Genomic DNA, 18,912 nt, shown 5'->3' with positions numbered 1-18,912 from the left:
TGAATAATGTTTCGCATACTCCCTCTTGACCCTCACTTTCTGGTTTATTGGCTCGTTACCCTGAACATAAAGAATGTGAGAGCCCTGAAATGGTGTCCAAAGTGTTTTAACCTTAGTGGGAGCAAAATGAAACAGAAGTGAACTGTCTTTGTGGTCTGCTTCTGTTGCTGATAATACCTCAAAGCCAGACTGAAGCTGAAAGTAGGGATTCCCTTTCCATGTTAGCTTCCCTTTTGAAGCTGGGAATAGCATAGTGTAGAAATTTTGGAAAGTTGTCAGTGGCTAAAGCTGTCTACATTTGTGCTATCTGTTCGAAGTCACAAAGAATTAATTCTTCTTGAATAATTCTTACTGGTTAATTATATTGTTCACATAACCTATTTTATCCTTTAAATGTGCTTTCAGGAATTGGAAAATTGTTGTATCCCTTCCTAGCTCTGGTTTTCTAAGTTTTCCTATGGTTTCCTGACTTCCCGCCCCTTGCTCCTACCAGGGTCTGTGTCACCTCTGGGAATTATTATCATGGATCCTTTGCATTTCTTGAGTTTATATGTGCCCTTATCTTACTGGAACTAGCCTAGGCTGATACTACTTGGTCACTCACCTGACTCAGTGAATCATTTACTATAAAACTCTACCTCTATAAAAAGTAAATAAAAATTGTATTGCCGAAAGGGGAGGAAAATAGAGGAGGTAAGCAAATGAGGAAATAAAATCCACAGAGGCAAACCCATTGCTGTGCAATCTCCTCCCCCCCACTCACCCAAATATTCCTATGTAGGAAAAGGAAGATGTACTTACTCTGTATGACTGCTGCAAAGACAGACCTCATATGAAGTGGCATGAATCTTAGACAATCAAGCCCTGGTATTTCCAAGAGCAAATGAGGCTTAACAATTAAAACTGGCAATTTAGGATCAGTTTTGATTCTTATGTCAGAAGAGCAGTGAATCTGGAGTTGGGGGACCTGATCTAAATCATCTAACTGATAATGGTGCCTATGGTGCCTATGGTGTCCATGAAGCATCTTTCTAGTGACACCCAAAAATGAGAAGCAGTGGGGGAAGTCTACCTTTATTGGATCTTCCAAGCTAACTTTTGGCGATAAATCCATTTTCTTCAGCACCGCCTATATCTGTACCTTGTACATGCAATTCGGTGAGGTCAACATTGTGTGAAGAATAACCTAGGATGCCCTTGCATGTTAATATAGCCTATGACCTGCTAATTGCTTCTCTTTTCCAACTCTTTTGGAAATACAAACATTCATAGGTGCTAATGAACTGCATCTCTCACCTCAAAAGCAGTAAGCAGTGCCACATTTAGTGTTCTCATAAACTTTATCATACAGGTTATGATACTCTTTCTTCTTACAGACACGTCTTTGAGATTCAGATCAATTTTATCTTTAACTTATTTAAAAATGAAGGTCTCTGTCTGTTACAGTTGTTGAGAAGAGCATGAAAGTGAAAATGTGATTTCTGTGTATACTAAGGATGGAAACAAAAATGAGTTTCAGGCTTACAGTATTTCAGACAATGCCATGCTTTGTTGATGGGAAGAAGGAATTAACCTCATGGTTTTCGATGGTCAGAATGACAATACTTAGTACTAAGCTCTTAATACGTAGTATTAGCTATTTTACATTCAGCATTAGTTTATAAATGAGCTCATTGGGGCAGGAATGGCATATTTGAAAATTTACCTTTCTATTTTCAACATCCTAATACTCTTCTGAAAGATGTAAAAATAAAATGCATATATAATCTTTGAAAGCCAGAAAGGGTAATTTGAATAAGGATTTGATGCAATAGTATAAGCACACAGATAGTAACCTGTAATATATATAATGGAGGAGTAACATGTTTAGAACTGGAAGATTAAGTACAGCTTCATAAGAACAATAGTTTATACTTATTCACTAGTGGCCTGTCATGATAATAACTTTGGTTTTGGAACACAGAGACCCACAATCTTAAGTCAAATTTAACTATGTTGATATGTTTGTTTTTTTTTTTTATTATGGAAACAGAAATAAGTATCTACTACTATTGAACTGACTTGATTTGCAGCAGTTAGAATTCTACAGTAAGGGAAGAAAGTAATCAAGAGAGAGAATTCTGGCTTTTAGCCTAGTCTAGTGGATCAAATTGAGAGGATGGGAAAGCTTATGACAGCAGCTAAGAGACCAAAGCCTGTCTTATAGATTTAATAATAAATAAAAATATGATCAGTAGCACTATTTTATACTCTGCTTCAGTCATTAATTAATCAAGTTATATGCACATATGGGAGGCTGTTGCAAAAAATAAGCAAGGAGGTTCTGCTTCACAATGCAGATAACGCACAGCTTTATATCTGCATTTCCAACTTCTGATGAAAAAAGATTACATTCTCTTTCTACAGGAGCTGTGGCACAAATAAATGCAGTTTTGCTGAAAATCAAGATGACATTGGATCAGACAGCTGGTGAAGCAACTGGAGAGTAAGGTAGCTATATTCCTTCGTCTTTCATCCAGGATGTATGTTTGCCCTTAGCTGATTTAGGTCATTGGCTGTAAGGTTGACCTTAGCAGCTTCTTGAACATTAAGCTGCAAGTGCACCTTTTGTCTGATGCTCAGAGACTAAGATTATTTTTTTCTGAGGTAGAACTTTCATCGATCATATGATGAACTCAGTGTGAATCAATTTCTAAAATCCCTCCATAAACTAAAGGTTGTTAGTTTGGTGGCTTGCTTCCTCACACAGTTGTCTTTTTCCTATAGGCATATTAATCATATGTTTCTTCTGTGAAAGACACTATTTATTTCCAAGCTTCCAGTAATGTCCAATGGAATGATGTCATTACTAACCATGAAAGTCCTAACCTGACCTTCCTGAGTCTCTTCAATGTTTTTATCTGTGACCATTGAAGACACCTGAACCCACTTTGGCTGCAACTGGTGAAAAGTAAGAGACTAGTAGTTTAGTTTTTATATGGAAGGAAAGCCGATGTGATTAATTTTTGTCCTTAATCGAGTATTTCAGCTTTCAGGGCAGACTGTGAGACTCCCTCTAACCAATGTCAAAAGACAGGCATAGACAAGATATTTATAGCGTGATTATTCAAACAATTCTATTTGAATTTCAGTATAGCTATATCCTTTTTTATCATTTCTTGCTTGTTTGCTGAACTGCCAAATATCTATCAGCATGGATGCTCCTTCAGTGAAAGAATTAAAAATCTGGATTCACTTTAGTTAACAAATGCCATTGTACTGGACTTAGTGGATTTCTTTGAAGTGAAGCATGTATTCTTATGGATGGATAGGGTAAGGTTTTGGCCCAAGAGGTGGTAAGATTGTGTCACTTAGATGTGGCAAGACGATATATGGAAAAGTCGGAGTAAGAATTAAAATTAGTTGATGCAGAAAATTTGAAACAGAATTGAAGCAAGAGAGCTGGTCTTCAAGGGCTTCAGAGAAGAGATTTCCATGACAACAGAATACTTAGGTATGCAAATTAAGAAACAAAGCATCTTAAAAAATAATCAGGAAATACACCTCTGTTTCATAGAATAAAACCTGAACAATTTAGGAAAACTAGTTCTATAGGAGAAATGGGGGTGGGGAGCTGAGAAAATAGGGCTGTTGCTCACCAAATTCCCTTCCCACTTAAATTAGTACTATTCTTTTAATCATACAACCATGAGGATATATATGGACAGAAGATACCTCAAGATTTATAGTAATGCTGTGCTGTGACAGGATCAAAAGCTCAGTCAGGTCATCTATACAGCAGCTAAAACAAACTCTTTAACGATGGAGATTCCACTAACATCTTCATAAAACTGTTCTAATATTTGACTACCTTAGAAGTTAGAAATTTCCCCCTAAATTTTATTTAGTTCTTTGCTGCAACCTAAGTCCCTTTCTCCTGTGACACTCTGCCTTTGGCCATGCAGAACAATTGATTACTGTCTTCCTTGTAGCAACCATATAAATGTGAAAGACTCCTATCATGTCCTGTAAATTTTCAGTTTATTATATTAAGGGATTCATGTTTGTTGTAGAGGCTTTTGTTATTATATATACTATATTATGTAATCTCTGCAGCAGGTATTGTAGCCCTTTTCTTATGACCCATGCTGTATTATGAATTTGGTATTATGTTCAAGAGCGTTACTTGTTAAGGAAAGGAAAACATGTATGTGATTTATGATCATAGAGCTCTCTGTTATCATTGACATCACATCACATAATTCACAGCTATCAAGTTCTGCCTTAAAACATTTACTGTGCCTTTTCTCCCATTCATTTTGGAAGGGCATTCCAGTACTTGAATTCTTTAATTCTTGGCAACTTTTGTTTAATTTACAACCTAAAATTATAGATTATAGATTATAACATTTGTTCTGGTGCCAGCATTGACCTTTATCTGAAACAGAATTATTTTCTCTCACTGTTTTTTACCTGTCTGATGTATTTATATAGCAACTATATGCCCTCTTGGACTTTTTTATATGAGAATGAACAAGCTCTTTTAGTCTCCCCATATATTGGGCTCGTTCAAAAAAGAGTATTGTTGCCACTGAAAAGAGAATTTGGCCTCATGTCTCTGTATTTAGATGCACTAACAAAAGATGAGATTACTGGCTTTCCTTATTTTCATAAATGAGTCATTAGTGCCACAAACCTAGTAATCTTATTCCCTGGAGGAAATACCATAGGAACCAAAATGCTTTAAAGCATTCTGAAATTTGTTAACTTTGTATTGTTAATGATTGTTTGATATTCCATGAACTGGCTTTTGAGTTAGCTAGGGCTCCCTAGACTTTCATTCTTAAAACTTATCATCTGGCAAGTCTGTGGATGTGGATTTAAAAATGGAAAATATGAAGCACTGCATTCAGTTACATCCTGTCGTTGGCTGTACAGAGCCCTACTGCTCTCTGATCTCCACTAGCTGAACATAAAAGCCATTATCCTTTCTGCTGTTATTCAGTTTTTTGTGAGAAATGATGTGTGAGGTAAATAGGAAAGGGAAAAGCAAATGGAAGGAAGGGAGAGGGAGGAGCAGAGTGGGAGAAGGGTTTATGGGAGCAGAGAACAGAATTATCTGATAAGAATGGAGGGCAAAAAGCAATGGGAAGCCAACATACAGCTGAATGTAAAACTGCCAGAAAAAGTGTTGAGAAATCATGCTGCCATAAGCTGGCTCGGTCTGGGCACTGTCCTGCACCAGGGTCAGCTCAGAAGGTTTGGTTGCTGGTTTTTGTTTATGTTTTTCTTTTTTTCTGTCTCTTCTAAACATAGTGCAGATCACTATGAGCAGGTATTTCACATAAAATCTTAAAGTCTATGATCTATTTTATATAAAAAACCTATAGATTTTCTCCCTGAGAACATAGGTTAGCTATGGTGTAATTAGCCAATATTTTTCTTCAGCCTACACCTGTCTAATGTAGTATTTTTCAGCTGTGTGTCCTCTGAAGTTGGCTACATTTCAGCCGCAGGTGAATTTTCTCCCAGTATACTTCTATTTTTAAAATGTTTTGTGATCTGCCAGACTAAGAATGAGGTGCTTAAAAACTGTGCTGTTATTTCACATGAAGTTTATGTAAATATGAAACCATATATTGACTCAGGTTTACTAATGAAATAACTTCAGTGACAGTCTAATAATGACAACAAATAATTCGACAGCAATTTAGATTAAGTCATACAGATTATGCCAAGGAAGTCTCTAAGCAGCACATCTGAGTCATGTTGAATATTGCATGTGTTTTTTTAAAATATAACCTTGCACTAGTTTGTAATTACTTTCTTCTAAAATATCTGCAGTGTGGCTATTATAAACCATGAATCACAGTTAAAAAGAGATATAAAACCAGAAGACTTATATGTCTAAATACTGCCACTCAACAACCAAGCCACTCCAGTTACCTGCAGCACACTGAAGTGAAGGCAACAGATACAGATACAACAGCAAAAAAAAATAATTGCTGGATTTTAGGATCTGAAGGAACTGACTACTTATTTCCCATTGACACCGAGTGAAGGATGGGCCCCTACTTCCCTGAGTTTTGCTTTAAAAGCCCCAACAAAGAAGTCAGTCCACATCTTGGCTGATATACATCTGGAGATGATGTTTAAATTGAAGATTATAAAATAATTGTTTTCTCTTTTTGGTTACCACATAGAAATTCTGGCTTGTTTACTCATTTATGGTAAGTCAAATTGCTTCTGACCTCTAGAGAACGTATTACAAAATGTTAATTTAAAAAACAAATTGAGTTTCAAGGAAAGTATGCCCTCACCCTTTCCTCTCACAGTTTTTGTAACAAGGTACAGTGACTAATGTTAAATTTTTGCCAAGTTCCAGGGCTGGCCTTAGTTGTTTCTCACTATTTATTTCTTATATCCCGATAGGGATACACAGTGCACAGTGTTCTTCTGAAGAAGTGTCTTGGTTAAGGTTTAATAGGCATAAAAATAAGAATATTCAAGATATTGAAATTCAAGAAATTGAAATAGAACACTATCTGAAAGCATTGATACTCTCTAAAACTTTGTGTGCTAATAGGATATCTTGAATATTGGAGCTCCACTGTTTCAGGGACATGCAGCTTGTTAGTAGTCCGTGACATCTTTCTTACACCTACAATCTCATTTTCTATTTTGAATTCTCTCATATCCACCCTGTGGTGGGTCGGCCTCAGCTGGCACCCAAGCATCCACACACCTGCCTGCTTACCCCCCACTGCCAGCGGGACGGGGGAGAAAATGGGAAGAACAAGAGGGTGAAAAATTGGGGGTCAAAATAAAGACAGGGAAATCACTCAGCAGTTCCTGTTGTGGGTAAAACAGACTTGGAGAGTTTGACTTAATTTATTGCCAGTCAACATAAATATTTCATTACTGACTTGGGCATTGGGAAATAAAGAAGAAAAACATTTAAGTGCTTAAGGAAAGCACATTCCTCCCCCTTTTCCAGGCTCAAATTCACTCCAGACACTTATTTCCCCTCCTTGTTCACACTGCAGATTACACTCGGCGAGAAGATGGGCAGTGCAGGAGGCTGGGGTCAGGGCATAGTTGTTTCTCCCTACTGCTCCTTGTTTCTCACTCTTCTTCATTCTCAGTTGTTTCCTCTGTTCTGACATGGGCTTATTCACAGGCCACAGCCCTTTGGTGATGTACGTCCCCCAGCATGGGTACTCCATGGGCCTCAGTCCCTTTGGGAGTCTACATGCTCCACCACGGTGCACCTACCTCTCCTCTGACCTTGGCATTCCCTCTCTCATTCCCCGCTCCTCAGCATTTTGTGCCCTTCCTTAAATATGTTTTCCCTGAGGTGCCACCATGTCGGCTGATGGGCTCAGCTGTGCCCTGCGGTGGGTCCGTTCCAGGGCCATCTGGAACCAACTGTGTGGCACAGGGCAATGCCAGCCTCTCCTCACAGAGGCCACCCTGCAGCACCCCCACTACCCACGCCTTGTCACTGACACCCAACGCACACCTGACAACAGGGCGCCAGAGGACTCTCAAAGGTGTAGGAGACTTCTTGTTTAGATCAAGTACTTTTAAGACAGACACTAAATATTTGAGTACAGCCAAATGACGGTTAACGTTTTGTGACTTAGAGTACACATAAAATGTTTTTGTAGGATACATTCTGACACAGTATGACTTAAAAATAAATGAAATACATTTCTGAGAACAAAAATACTCTTAGAAATGTACTGTAGCGTGAAGAACAGTTTCTTTCTCATGCCTGAATAAAAAATAGCAACATGGAATTTTATTAATTTTTGGAGGAGGAAGAATATTTGTCCAAAAGTAAGTAACAGACTGATTTAGCTGGGTTTTTTTCCTTGTGAAAAACATTGTAAGTGACGTGCAGTATAAGCTCAATGACAAATTCTTCTGGCAATCAAGAAAGCTCCCACCTGGAGGGCCATTCTCCAGCAGAGGAAGCAAAGCAAAAATAAATGGCTTCTCTGGAGGCCTAGAAAGTAACATGGACACGCTGAATCTTTTTGGCTTGTATTTGTTCTATTCAACTGCTTAATTATAAATTATTCAGTTCCTTACTGTAAATACAATTTGGGTAGCTGAACTACTGTGTTAGCCCTTTGCAGATGTCCCAAGACCAGTGGGGGAGCAGAAGAGACTGAAAGGACTGAATCTTTGGGTATTGCTATATACTTTCCGAGTCTGAGCCATTTCTCATCCACACAAATTGGTAGGAAAAAAACAGGTCCTCCCTGGTAGGAAGGTGCTACTACTAGAAATCATGATGAATATTTTTTATTCACCAAAGATGATTTCATTTACTTTTTTTGGGTGAAAATGACTCCTTGATCATTAGTCGAGCTTCACGATTAAACACTTAATTTTATATATTATATATTTTAAACAGCTGTGGAAATCTGAGCTTGATTTGGACATACTGAATCATAATTATGTTAAATCTTTCCAATTAGTTTACATTTGAGGTGAACAGAAATATCTTGATTCAGATTCTAATTAAAGAAATCAGATGGAAACTACACCAACTATTTCAAAAAGAAGAAATTAAAATTTCATCACAGGTGACTGGAAGAAATCTTCAGCCATACATGTACCTTGTAAATACATGCTTAAGGCATTATTAGTATTTAGCTCCAAGATAAATATTTGAAATAAATGAGGAAGAAAGGGAGGAGTTATATATTTTGAAAAGTAGAAACTAGAATGAAGCTCTATATTTATAGAAATATAATTATATGTTGAAATGTAATTATATAGAAGGGATGAAATCACTGTTGATGTCAATTTTTACTGAATGTTATATAGAGCAGATACATGGGCTTGACATGATAATTGGAGGAAACTGAATCAGGTTCAGTAAACAATAAAAAATTTGCCCTTTAAAGCAAATTTGGAAAAACATCATATTCTGATGTATATTTTGTTTTATGTACAGCATCAAAATGACACATATTTAATCTTTATATCTGTCAATTACTGCCAATAATTGTCATAATCTAGAGTTAGATAAAATTAAACCAGATGCTTAATGGTTGAAAATCTGCACACTTCTGTTATTTCTATAGTTCTTATGAAGTCAGAGAATTATATTCAACAGTATTAACTGAGGATTTTTCCAGTAGTTTTTACATAGGCTTTGATTTTATGTACTGCAGAGCTAATTTGTAAGTAAATGGTAAATAATATGCTAACATTTAGATCTCGCTGGCAGTGGTGGTGAAAAAGGAAAATAGGTATCTACAAGGTAAGAGAAAATGAATAGGTCTAAACAGCCAGGAAATGGTAAAGTTCAAAAGGAGGTTTGGGAAAGACTATAGCCTTTTCCAAGACAAGTATTTAAATCCTGAGAGAACAAAAAGGAAAGAGTATGCAGAAGGAAGTGATCAAATTATTTCAAGCAAGGCCCATGAAGAAGAACAGGAGATGAAGAGCAGGTGGATGGAAACAAAGACAGCAAGCAGAAAAATAAAGAAGATGAGCTTGAGAGAAACATGCAGATTTATGGAGACAGTTCAGCTTATTTGGGTCACTTTCTTTTTTCTTTGCCCCAGACATAATTGATCATAGAGGTGACACGTGCTACCTTATCTGTACAAACTTGGTAGACACTTCTGGAGCTTATGTTCTGCACTGCACTGCATACCTGTAGTTCTTTCTAAGACACAAGATGAATGTCTAGCTTAACTGGCAACTGCAAAGGTATTTTTGATGTATTACTACCATTCCTGCCTTAGCTCACTCTGTTATGACCAGCTGCTCACATATATTTGGAGTGTTTTCATAACTCACAGAGTTCTGATACAGCGTTGGGGTAGAGCAAAACAAGCAAAGGGAAGAGGCAGCCATAAATCAGAATTGCTTCACTCTGAAAACTATATATATGTGACAACAAGGACTCCTGCAAAATTGTGATAAATTACAGTTTTCTGTAAGGTTAGCTTCTTGATAATAAGTAAGCTCAAATTCTGATAACGAAACCAAATCCTGATCTCTCTTCTGACTACTTTGAATTTCTCTGATGAGGAAAAGACATATCCTGGCTACCTGAGGATTCACCTTATAGAAAGGAAATCTTTTGAGGACATATAGCAAATACAGTACTCTGAATCCTGTCTCTTCACAGTCTTGTCTAAACCTCCAGCAGTGAATGCATTTTTATCAAAAAAAAAAAGAACACTTGGCAGCATCTACTCAACATTGAGTTGTTCTTGGACAGTGTTATACTACACTGTAGTATCTCTGCCCATTCAAGTCTTCAATCATTCCATCATTTCGGAGCAAAAACAGACATAAGTTTGTCCCATGCAACAGAAGAGGGTAGAAGTCTTTTCCTAAAGCATTTCTGGGCAGTGTGGTGTAAGAATTACTCCTTTATCTTTCAGCTGATAAGAATCTTTACAATAACTGGTTCAAGAAATAATATGAAATTAAACATCAGAAACAATATTTAAGACTTTAGGTAGCAAAGCCTATAACCTTTATGTGCCTTGAGAAAATGACTATAATCTTTTGGGAATGTAAACAAAGAGAAGAATAACTGGGATTTCTGAATTAAGTCAGTCATATAACAATATGAGAAATAGTAAAGAAGGCTATAAACTTATCTGTATAAAATTAAACTGGGAAAACTGCCATAATGGAAGCATTTTCTAATGTAGTGTCCCGGTAGGACTTTATAAAGTAGAGGAGTTCTGAAGGTGTCTTAAAATGCCCTTTCCCTTTTTCAAGCATAACAGCTCCTGATATTGCACGGTAGAACCTCATTGGTTTCAGTGGAATTATATGAATTTCCACCAGAGCTGTTTAAAGTGCCTGACTAAATAATTTCTGTCTGGTATTTCTGTGTGCCATACATGGCTTCCTGGAATTCCATACCCTATAGTACAATTTACCATAATTTGATGAAATATAGTGTTTTGTTGAAAAAAAAAAAAAAAAAAAGGGTTTGATACACCGTGGGTTTGTTCTTTCAGCCCTGAGCTGATGGCCGCATAGGTGCTGGTGTTCGCAGCGCTAGCAAGCGATTCCAAAAAGCTCCCTTTGGCTTTGGGAGCGCTCCCAGCCCCGCAGCCTGCGCCAGCCCTGCCCGGAGGTGCCCGGTGGAGCGCAGCCCCTCCGGGAGCTCCCGGGACGCTCCGCTCCGTGTGCCGGGCAGGCGGCTGGCTCGGCCGGCAGCCTGCTAACCGGTGATGCCGAAACCACCTGTGTGCAGCCGCACGGCAGAGCGGGTAGCGCGGTCCGGTCCCACTCGGGGCTCTCCCCACGGCAGCCCCCGCTCCCGCCCACCGCTCCGCTCCCAACTCGGCCCGGGGTACCGGCTCAGCCCCGCGGAGGCAGGCGGGCTGCCAGCCCCGGGGGACCGCCTCGCAGCCCCGCCGCTGCGGGGCCAGTCCGGCAGGGCAGGGAGCCGAGGCTGAGCACCCCCGCCCGGCGGGAAAGGGGTGGAGGTGCGCCCCCGCCGGCGGGCGCCCCGGGGCTCCGCGCCGCGGCCCGCCCCGCGCCGCCGCGGGTGGCGGGGGAGGCGCCGCCGCCGCCGCCGAGGCGGGGCCCCGCTCCGCTCCGCCGCGCCTCGCCCGGCCCCGCTCCGCTTCGCTCCGCCGCGGCCCCGCTCCGGCTCCCGCGGCCCCCGAGCGCGGCGGTGCTGCCGCGCCTCCCCCGCCGCGTCCCGCCTCGCCGCGGCTCCGGGCGCCTCCCGCCTCCCAGCATGAATGTGAGGAGGGTGGAGAGCATCTCGGCGCAGCTGGAGGAGGCCAGCTCTACAGGCGGTAGGACGCCAGCGGCGTGGGGGCGCGGGGTTTTTTCTTCTGAGTTGTTTCGGGGTCTCGCCCCCCACCTTTAAGCAGCAAGTCTTGCAACTTGGCGTGGGGTGGGGGGGGGACTGCCTGCCTGCTTGCTTGCATGGGGTAAATGCGTCTGTGCTGTTTTGGAAAAATGTGTGTGTGTCTACGGGGACAGTAAGCAAGCGCTTAATGCTTGGGATCTTGGGCTAAGAAACGTTCAAGGCTTTGCGAAGCCCGCCGTAAGGTGCCTGCTGTGACCAAACTGGTACTTTTGCCTTTGCTGAAATGACCTGGGGCTGGGAATGAGCCTCCCGGGCGAACCGTGCACATCCTCTCTAGTTACCAACTCCCAGGAGGTAATTTTGATCAGTCCCGCTTACACCTCCCTGCTTCTCTCCTTTGTACCTTCCTGATGCCTAAGTAACAACTATTTGATGGAGGCCAGCTGCTTCTGGTAAGCCAAAAGCTATCAGGTGCCTTTCTCTTCTCTGTATTGCAAAATGCAGTTGCATGTTCACCTGATAAAGGTTACAAAATAACTTGCACTTTAGGGAGGAGAAAAGCATGCTTTGCTGTCCTTCACAGTGACTGTGGCTCCTTGGAGTGTTGGAGTTTTCTCCCAGCATGGGTAGGAAAGAGAGTTATTTAGAAATGAAGGTGCTTGGGTGTGTAACATGAAGGTGCCCAGTTCAAGGTAGCAGTTTAAGCAGAGGATGGTTGGACAGTTAATGAAAAACTTTGCAAAATAGCCAATCAAAAATAGGGAAAACTTGTTTTCTAAGATAAAATGGAAAACTATTTCATTTTTCTGGCTGTGTTGCTAGATTTCTCATCAACTGTGTGATGCCAGTGTAGAATAGCAACCTTACCATCAAATTGCTTGAAAGACATGGTGGATTCCCTCCCTTTGCTTGATTTCTGATGCTTCAGAATAATCTTTTGGCTCTTAGAAGAGGCTCACAGCCACATGTCCTCTGTTGGATTGTACTTGTTTTTTCCCTTTCCTTAATGTCCCAGCTTTTCTCATGTGTTGGGGCTTGTAGCCCTTCAGAGAGGATACTAGATCATTTGCTTTGGGGATAGGGAACTTTTGTAATTGAGTATGCAGTTAGTTTAAGGCTATCAGCTCAATTGTTAATCAAGCTTTGCATTTCTTTAAAGCTTCAGAAAGAAATATGTACTTGGTCATTATGGTTATCCAACAAGGGACTCAGCCACCAAAGTGATGTGATACTTCTCACTACTTTTCAGATCCAACCCCCCAAGTTTTAATTAAGAGTTTTCCCTCCACATACCACTGTCAGCCTTACAGCTCTATTCTGTTAGAGATCTGAAAGTCAGCTTGTTTTTCCATGACACATACATCATCAGTGACAAACGCCGGGCAGGCTCTTAGCTACACCTGTGCAACAACCTCCATGTAGGACTGTTCAGGCTAAACAAAACTAAGGTCATAATTTAGACACAGTGGATTTGCACAGCTGCTATTGAGGAATAATTTGATTTATGGATCGTTACTATAGGTGTTCAAGCATAAAGAGAGTTTGCAGCTTAAGGTTTTATCTTGTAGGTATAGTTAGCAGTAACAGGAAGGTGTCTATATGAAAACTGGGGAAATGTGATCTGAATCCATGTCATACAAATAATATGAAAGATCGAGATGATATTTTTACAGAAAATGTTTTCACTTGGACTGTATGTTAGATGTGTTTCCCATTTTGGTTCTCTTGATATGCATGCCTTGTAGCTTTTAGAAATTAATGACAGCTTTAATTCATTTTAAGCTTGTAATCATGAGAGGTAGTAAGGTAAACTTTTGCACTGTTTTAGAATAAAAAGCAAAATCTAAATGAAATGTCAGTTACTGTAGGAAAAATGTTTCTGAAAAATAAGTTGTTATGCCAGAAACAGAAAATGGAAAGGTAAAAATGACAGAACTAAAAGAAAAGACCACCTTTCTTTTGGAGAATGACACGGGTTACATCACCACTCAACTTACATCTCGTCACTAGCTTGATGTGATGTGAAGCTAACAAGAGTCTAGCTTCACTGCTCTGGGCTTCCTCCTTATGTGAGAGAGCACATGTATGTTCATCTAACCAAAATTTTGTCCCTTTTTCATCTAAACTTCTCTTTCCACCCTTCTGTTCTCTAGCTGTTTCCCTCTGGGCTCTTAAACTTTCAGCTCATTTTCAGTGCCATCAGCATTTCTGAATGTACCTGTCTATTGGTTACTTAATGAGGAAGCATTCAGTGGATTTTTTTCTCATTATTTCTCTTCAAATACAAACAATGCTTAAAACGTTGGTTATTTTTAAATGGTAATGCCTGCAGTAGAGTCGTTACAGGGTTTTGATGGTAGTACATGAGAGTCGAAAAATGAACCCAACAGAAGTGTGACTGTTCCTCCATTTCATTTTTTCCAAGTGAAATAAAGCCCAAATAATACACAAGCAGCTTAAATTATGAAAATTATTAATGACAAAGGAAACATTTTATACTTTTTAACAAGTCATGACTCCCTTCAGCTGCTCTTCCCCTTACATTTACTCTGTTGCAGCTTGCAGGGCATCTTTTACATTCAAGTTAATGTCTGTTGGAGCACCACTGAGAGTTGTTGAAGTAACAGAATGCTTCTTTCTTAAATATTGATCCATTGTAAGGATGAATTATTTCATCCCTCTGCCCCATGAAACAGTCTTTATCAATGTCTTATCTGTGAGGAAGTTGTATTTGTGCTAGTGGTAGCCAAAACTCGTCTGCTAGGTATAGGCATGAAGGGTGTTGGCAAAACAAGAAAAGCAGAGGGAGATTGTCAGAAAAAGTTTGTGTGGGTAAGAATAAGTTTAACCACAAGGTGTCCTGTGGGTTCAATATCTAGGACAAACAAGCTGTTGGGAATACTAATGTGGATAAGACACTGTCACAGAAATTGGTCGCTTTGCTTTAGGATATCATGAATTCAGAATGGGGATTGTGCTGACCAGTACACCCTTCCTTATTCAAACAACAGAAATATTTACAAAAGCCACAGAGTCATTTGTGACAAGTGTTGAAGATTTTCACTGATTAGAGAGGGCAGTCGCAATTTCTGCATGTCTACATCACGTGCAGAAGATGAACCAAATGGTACTATTAAGAAGTGTTTATCCAGCTTTAAGTTTACTTAGAGTTTGGTATTCTGTGCTATACCTCTGAGAGATCCTTGTGCAATAGTGTTCATTTTTGCTTTTAATGAATGGCTTGCTCTTGTTGCTTGTGGCATTCTTAGAAGACAAAGGAAACAGTGCCAGAAGGACAAGAAGCTACGTATGGGAAAAGCTGAAAATAGGAATTTAGGAAAAGGGATACTAAGAAAAATGATGACAGTGAAGAAAAAATGCACTGGAAAACAGTTGCAGGAAAAAAAGAAGAGGTGGGAGGAGGGAAAGCTTCTTACACAGCTTGAGATACAACTGGTATTAAACAGAGGGATACTGGAATTGTATTATGTATTGGTGGTATGTATTAGACCAATTCTTTTATATCCCAGTTGGGATTCATCTCACACGATGAAAAGCAGGCAATGACTTTCCAAGTGATTTCCACCGATACTCATATCAGCATGGAAGCTTTGGTTTGTCTAGGAGCTCCATCCAAAGGATTGTGCTGTCAGTCAAGAGTCAGTGTCACTTTTTCTGCTGGTGATCTGTTGTCCCTAAACACTCTTCATGTCATCTTAGATATGAGAGAGCTTCTGGACATTTTCTCCTGCACACTGGTATCCCAGTGGATCCTCTGTCTTTGCCCTGAGCCTTCTGTAACACAGATATGTTCTTGTTGAGGAGCCACAGTCAGCTAGAAATGCTGCGTCCAAATGCCACATGTTTCAGTGAAAATTGCAAATACACAAGGAAAGGAATAAATTAAATGGACTCATGATCTAATAAAGGTGATATCTTTATAATACACATGCAAATAAATGCAAATATTTTATGGTAAAGTATACATCCTGCTCCTGCAGGATGGAGGAAATAACTAAAGTTTTGGGACAATTGACCGCGGCATAAGCCTCTGTAAAATTTGGTCTCTGCCTCCATCTCCAATTCCTGTATTCAGTGAGCATGTGAAGCAGTAATTATATGCAAAATTCTTGTATAGAGACTCATATTTGAGATGAATGCTGAAAATACCTTGGCTTTCCATCAATATAAATTTTATATAAATATAAATGTCACAAAATACAGCTTTCTTTTTCATTACTCTGTGTTTCAAAGTTACTACCCACGCTCAGAGAGTTGATACATAAATAACTGAACATCTGGACAAGTTTCTGGTGTATTTGGCTTAGAGAGTTGACTCTTTTCAGGTGTTTTTAGATGTTATGAAGTATCTAGAGGCAAATACGGTATCTAGCAGTTAATGTAGCCATAAGAGAAATAGCTAGCGTGTGTCTTGGAAAGCTTTTACAGTGTATCAGATAAGCACTTAGGACTCATGCTTTGGGTTGGAGCTGAATATTTGATCCGTGCAGCATTCAGCTGTAATCTATCCCATCTCAGCCACTCAGTTTGCCTTTGTGATTTATTCAGAATCTTTGGCACTTGAAAAAGAAAGTACCTAAAAATACAGCAATGCCTGATTGCTTCACTATTTCATAGATATGTACGTTCTTGCCAGGCTGTCCTACTGTCCTTCCCCCCCAGTTCTGCTTGCCCTAACCTTCTTTCAAGTACCAAAATAGACTGTATTTGAAATCTTGCTTGCCAAACACTGGCCATTTATTGTCTCCTATTAGCAGAGGCCATTACTCCTGTTTGAAATGAGAGAGAAAACATTGGCATAAGGTTGAGGACTGGGCCAGGAGCCAAATCAGTTTTTCAGTAGTTGTACTCAATACGATCTGAACCAAGTAGGATTCTCTTATTTATTGGCACACACTTTATTTAATAGGCTTGGGCCTATTCTGGGGCGTAAGGAGTGCAGATATAAAAACCTTTCTTCGGAGCACAGCGTGGCAGCACAGCTGGAGATAGTTAATAGTGAGGTTAATGGGCTAGATTGGACATTATGTCTCCATAATGTTTGGCCTGGACAGTAATGTGTGGTTGTGTCAAAAGTAAGTGATCAAAAGGTTGACATAAGTGTTAGTTTTTTGATAGTAGTCTTCCTTTCAGAATCCTGTTTTCTCTGGCAAGATCATTGCTTGCTATTGCTTTGATGGCTAGGCGATATTTGGCCTAAGTTTCCCACTGAGTACACCAGGTAGAATGTGGAAGAGAAGCAAAAATGTTGGGAATGTGTATTTTTGGAGTCTATAAAACATGGAATCCAACTGTTTTGTGAAGTTTTTAATTAGTATTTTTTAATTCTATTACAAGAGTCATGACCATTACAAGTTTACAAGATCATGCAGATCATATTTGGTTGGGGTTTTTTTCTCTTAATTTTCCATTCTCACACTCTACAGGAGACATCATTTCTGTGTTATTGCAGCAGAGGAGGTTGGGCTCTAGACTTGCTGCTATGAATTTGAGGGGTCTGTAGACAACTATAAACTAGCAGCAGTTTAAAATATGTGGTTGGGTTGAAAGTATATTGAATCCATTCACCTCTAAGAATAAACCCAAACACAGAATAAAAGCTGTAGATCTGAACACATACTGTGTTTTATTTCTGGCAGCCTGGCGGAGACTTAATATGGTATTAAAAGGAGCTTTCTGTCAGAGGTCTGAAAATAAATAGTGTTTCTCTTTTATATTCTTTTTCACCGATAAACTAAATCTCTTTGGAAGTACAGTTTATAGTTGTGATCCCTGTTGTATGTTTATACAGCAGGGACACAAACAGTGGTATGGAAGTCATAGATGCTTATGCATTCACTGGAGAAACAAACTACAGGTGGAAGGCATCATAACAGGGAATTTTTAACTATAAACATCTTGCCCTGTTAAGAACAATAATTCAGGTTTAAATGTATGGATTTTATTTTAGGAGAAAATGTCTTTATTTCTAGGCCAGATATTTTCACCAAGTAAAGCGTAAACCCAGAAGCTTCCCTGAGCACAGTGAAATGTTTAGCACTGTACAGCACATTGTATCAGTATGCCACAAAATGGCTAAGTGGTGACAGCATAGCCGTGGTTATACAAAATTAAAGGTTTTGAATGGACTGCAAGTGGTTGGTCTATTTCATGCAGTCAGTAAGAAAGGGTTTGCTATTTTAATGATAGGAAAAAAACCCCAATTTTTCTGAAACATTGTCTTGTTCTCAAAATTCTCAGTTACATATCTGGCAGAGACAATTTTTGTGAATATCACTATAGTTATTATGCTTTAGTATAACAGATATTTTTCTTATTTTTGAATCAAAGTTTACTAAGTTTGTTAATAATCCAAAAGAAACATTTAGGATTTATTAGAAAGGTAAAATGTGGTGATGGGTCTGATTCTTCACAGTTTGTTTTTTTTTTAATCCCTGCTCAAAGTGGGGACAACCAGAACAGTATTTCGTCACAGTAACTCATTTGACTATCATCACTGTTCTTATAAACCCTTTGATACCTATGGGAATAATTGCAATTAATAAGGATTTTGGCCCTAGTATTTATGAAAATCAGGAGAGCACTAAACCTGGAACTGAAACACAGATCAAATTTACGTGATTCTGTGTAAAGGAAGGAAACCGCTGTGCTGAAATACAAAGCAGTAATTAAAAGTTTTATACCTTTGGTATATCTTGCAATAAAGTCAAATGGCCAAACCCTTTTATTGAATCACTCATCTACATGCTTTACAGTAAAATGTAAAGCACATCTAAGCATCCTGGCTCCAGCCTCTTAATACCTGCATGATACAAGAACTGGGGGGCTTCCCTAATTTGTGCCACCTGCCTAGTGTTACCAAAGGTACGCTGGCTGTCCAGGCGTTACAGTAACGTACTGTCTTCTGGCTGTTTTTCCCTGCCATGTAGGGACTGCCATGGGAAATGCTGAAGCTAGTCATGCTGGTACTTTGCTGGTTGAGAACTTCAGGGGTCAAATCCCTAACACATTTTTTTGGTAAGAAATTCTGCTTACTGTACACTCTCACAGAAATGTTTCTGGTAATCTGTACCAATTGATTTCCAAATCCTTGA

At 39.5% G+C, this 18,912-nt stretch overlaps 1 protein-coding gene across 3 annotated transcripts in view; it reads left to right on the top strand.

The window, feature by feature from the left end:
- Nucleotides 1-11,719: 11,719 nt before the first annotated feature.
- Nucleotides 11,720-18,912, top strand: part of KCNIP4 (potassium voltage-gated channel interacting protein 4) — a gene marked incomplete at both ends in the record, with an annotated part of 462,294 nt that continues 455,101 nt past the window's right edge. For all 3 annotated transcript variants that reach the window (XM_082482845.1, XM_082482840.1, XM_082482841.1), the window contains one exon: nt 11,720-11,780. In XM_082482845.1, coding sequence (XP_082338971.1) covers nt 11,720-11,780 — 61 coding nt within the window. The remainder of the gene's footprint in view (nt 11,781-18,912) is intronic.

The sequence above is a fragment of the Vanellus vanellus genome, assembly GCF_965231255.1.
Source record: "Vanellus vanellus genome assembly, chromosome: 4".
In the NCBI taxonomy this organism is placed as follows: domain Eukaryota; kingdom Metazoa; phylum Chordata; class Aves; order Charadriiformes; family Charadriidae; genus Vanellus; species Vanellus vanellus.
Note: the sequence above shows the minus strand (reverse complement) of the source record. Positions and strands in the feature narration are given on the sequence as shown.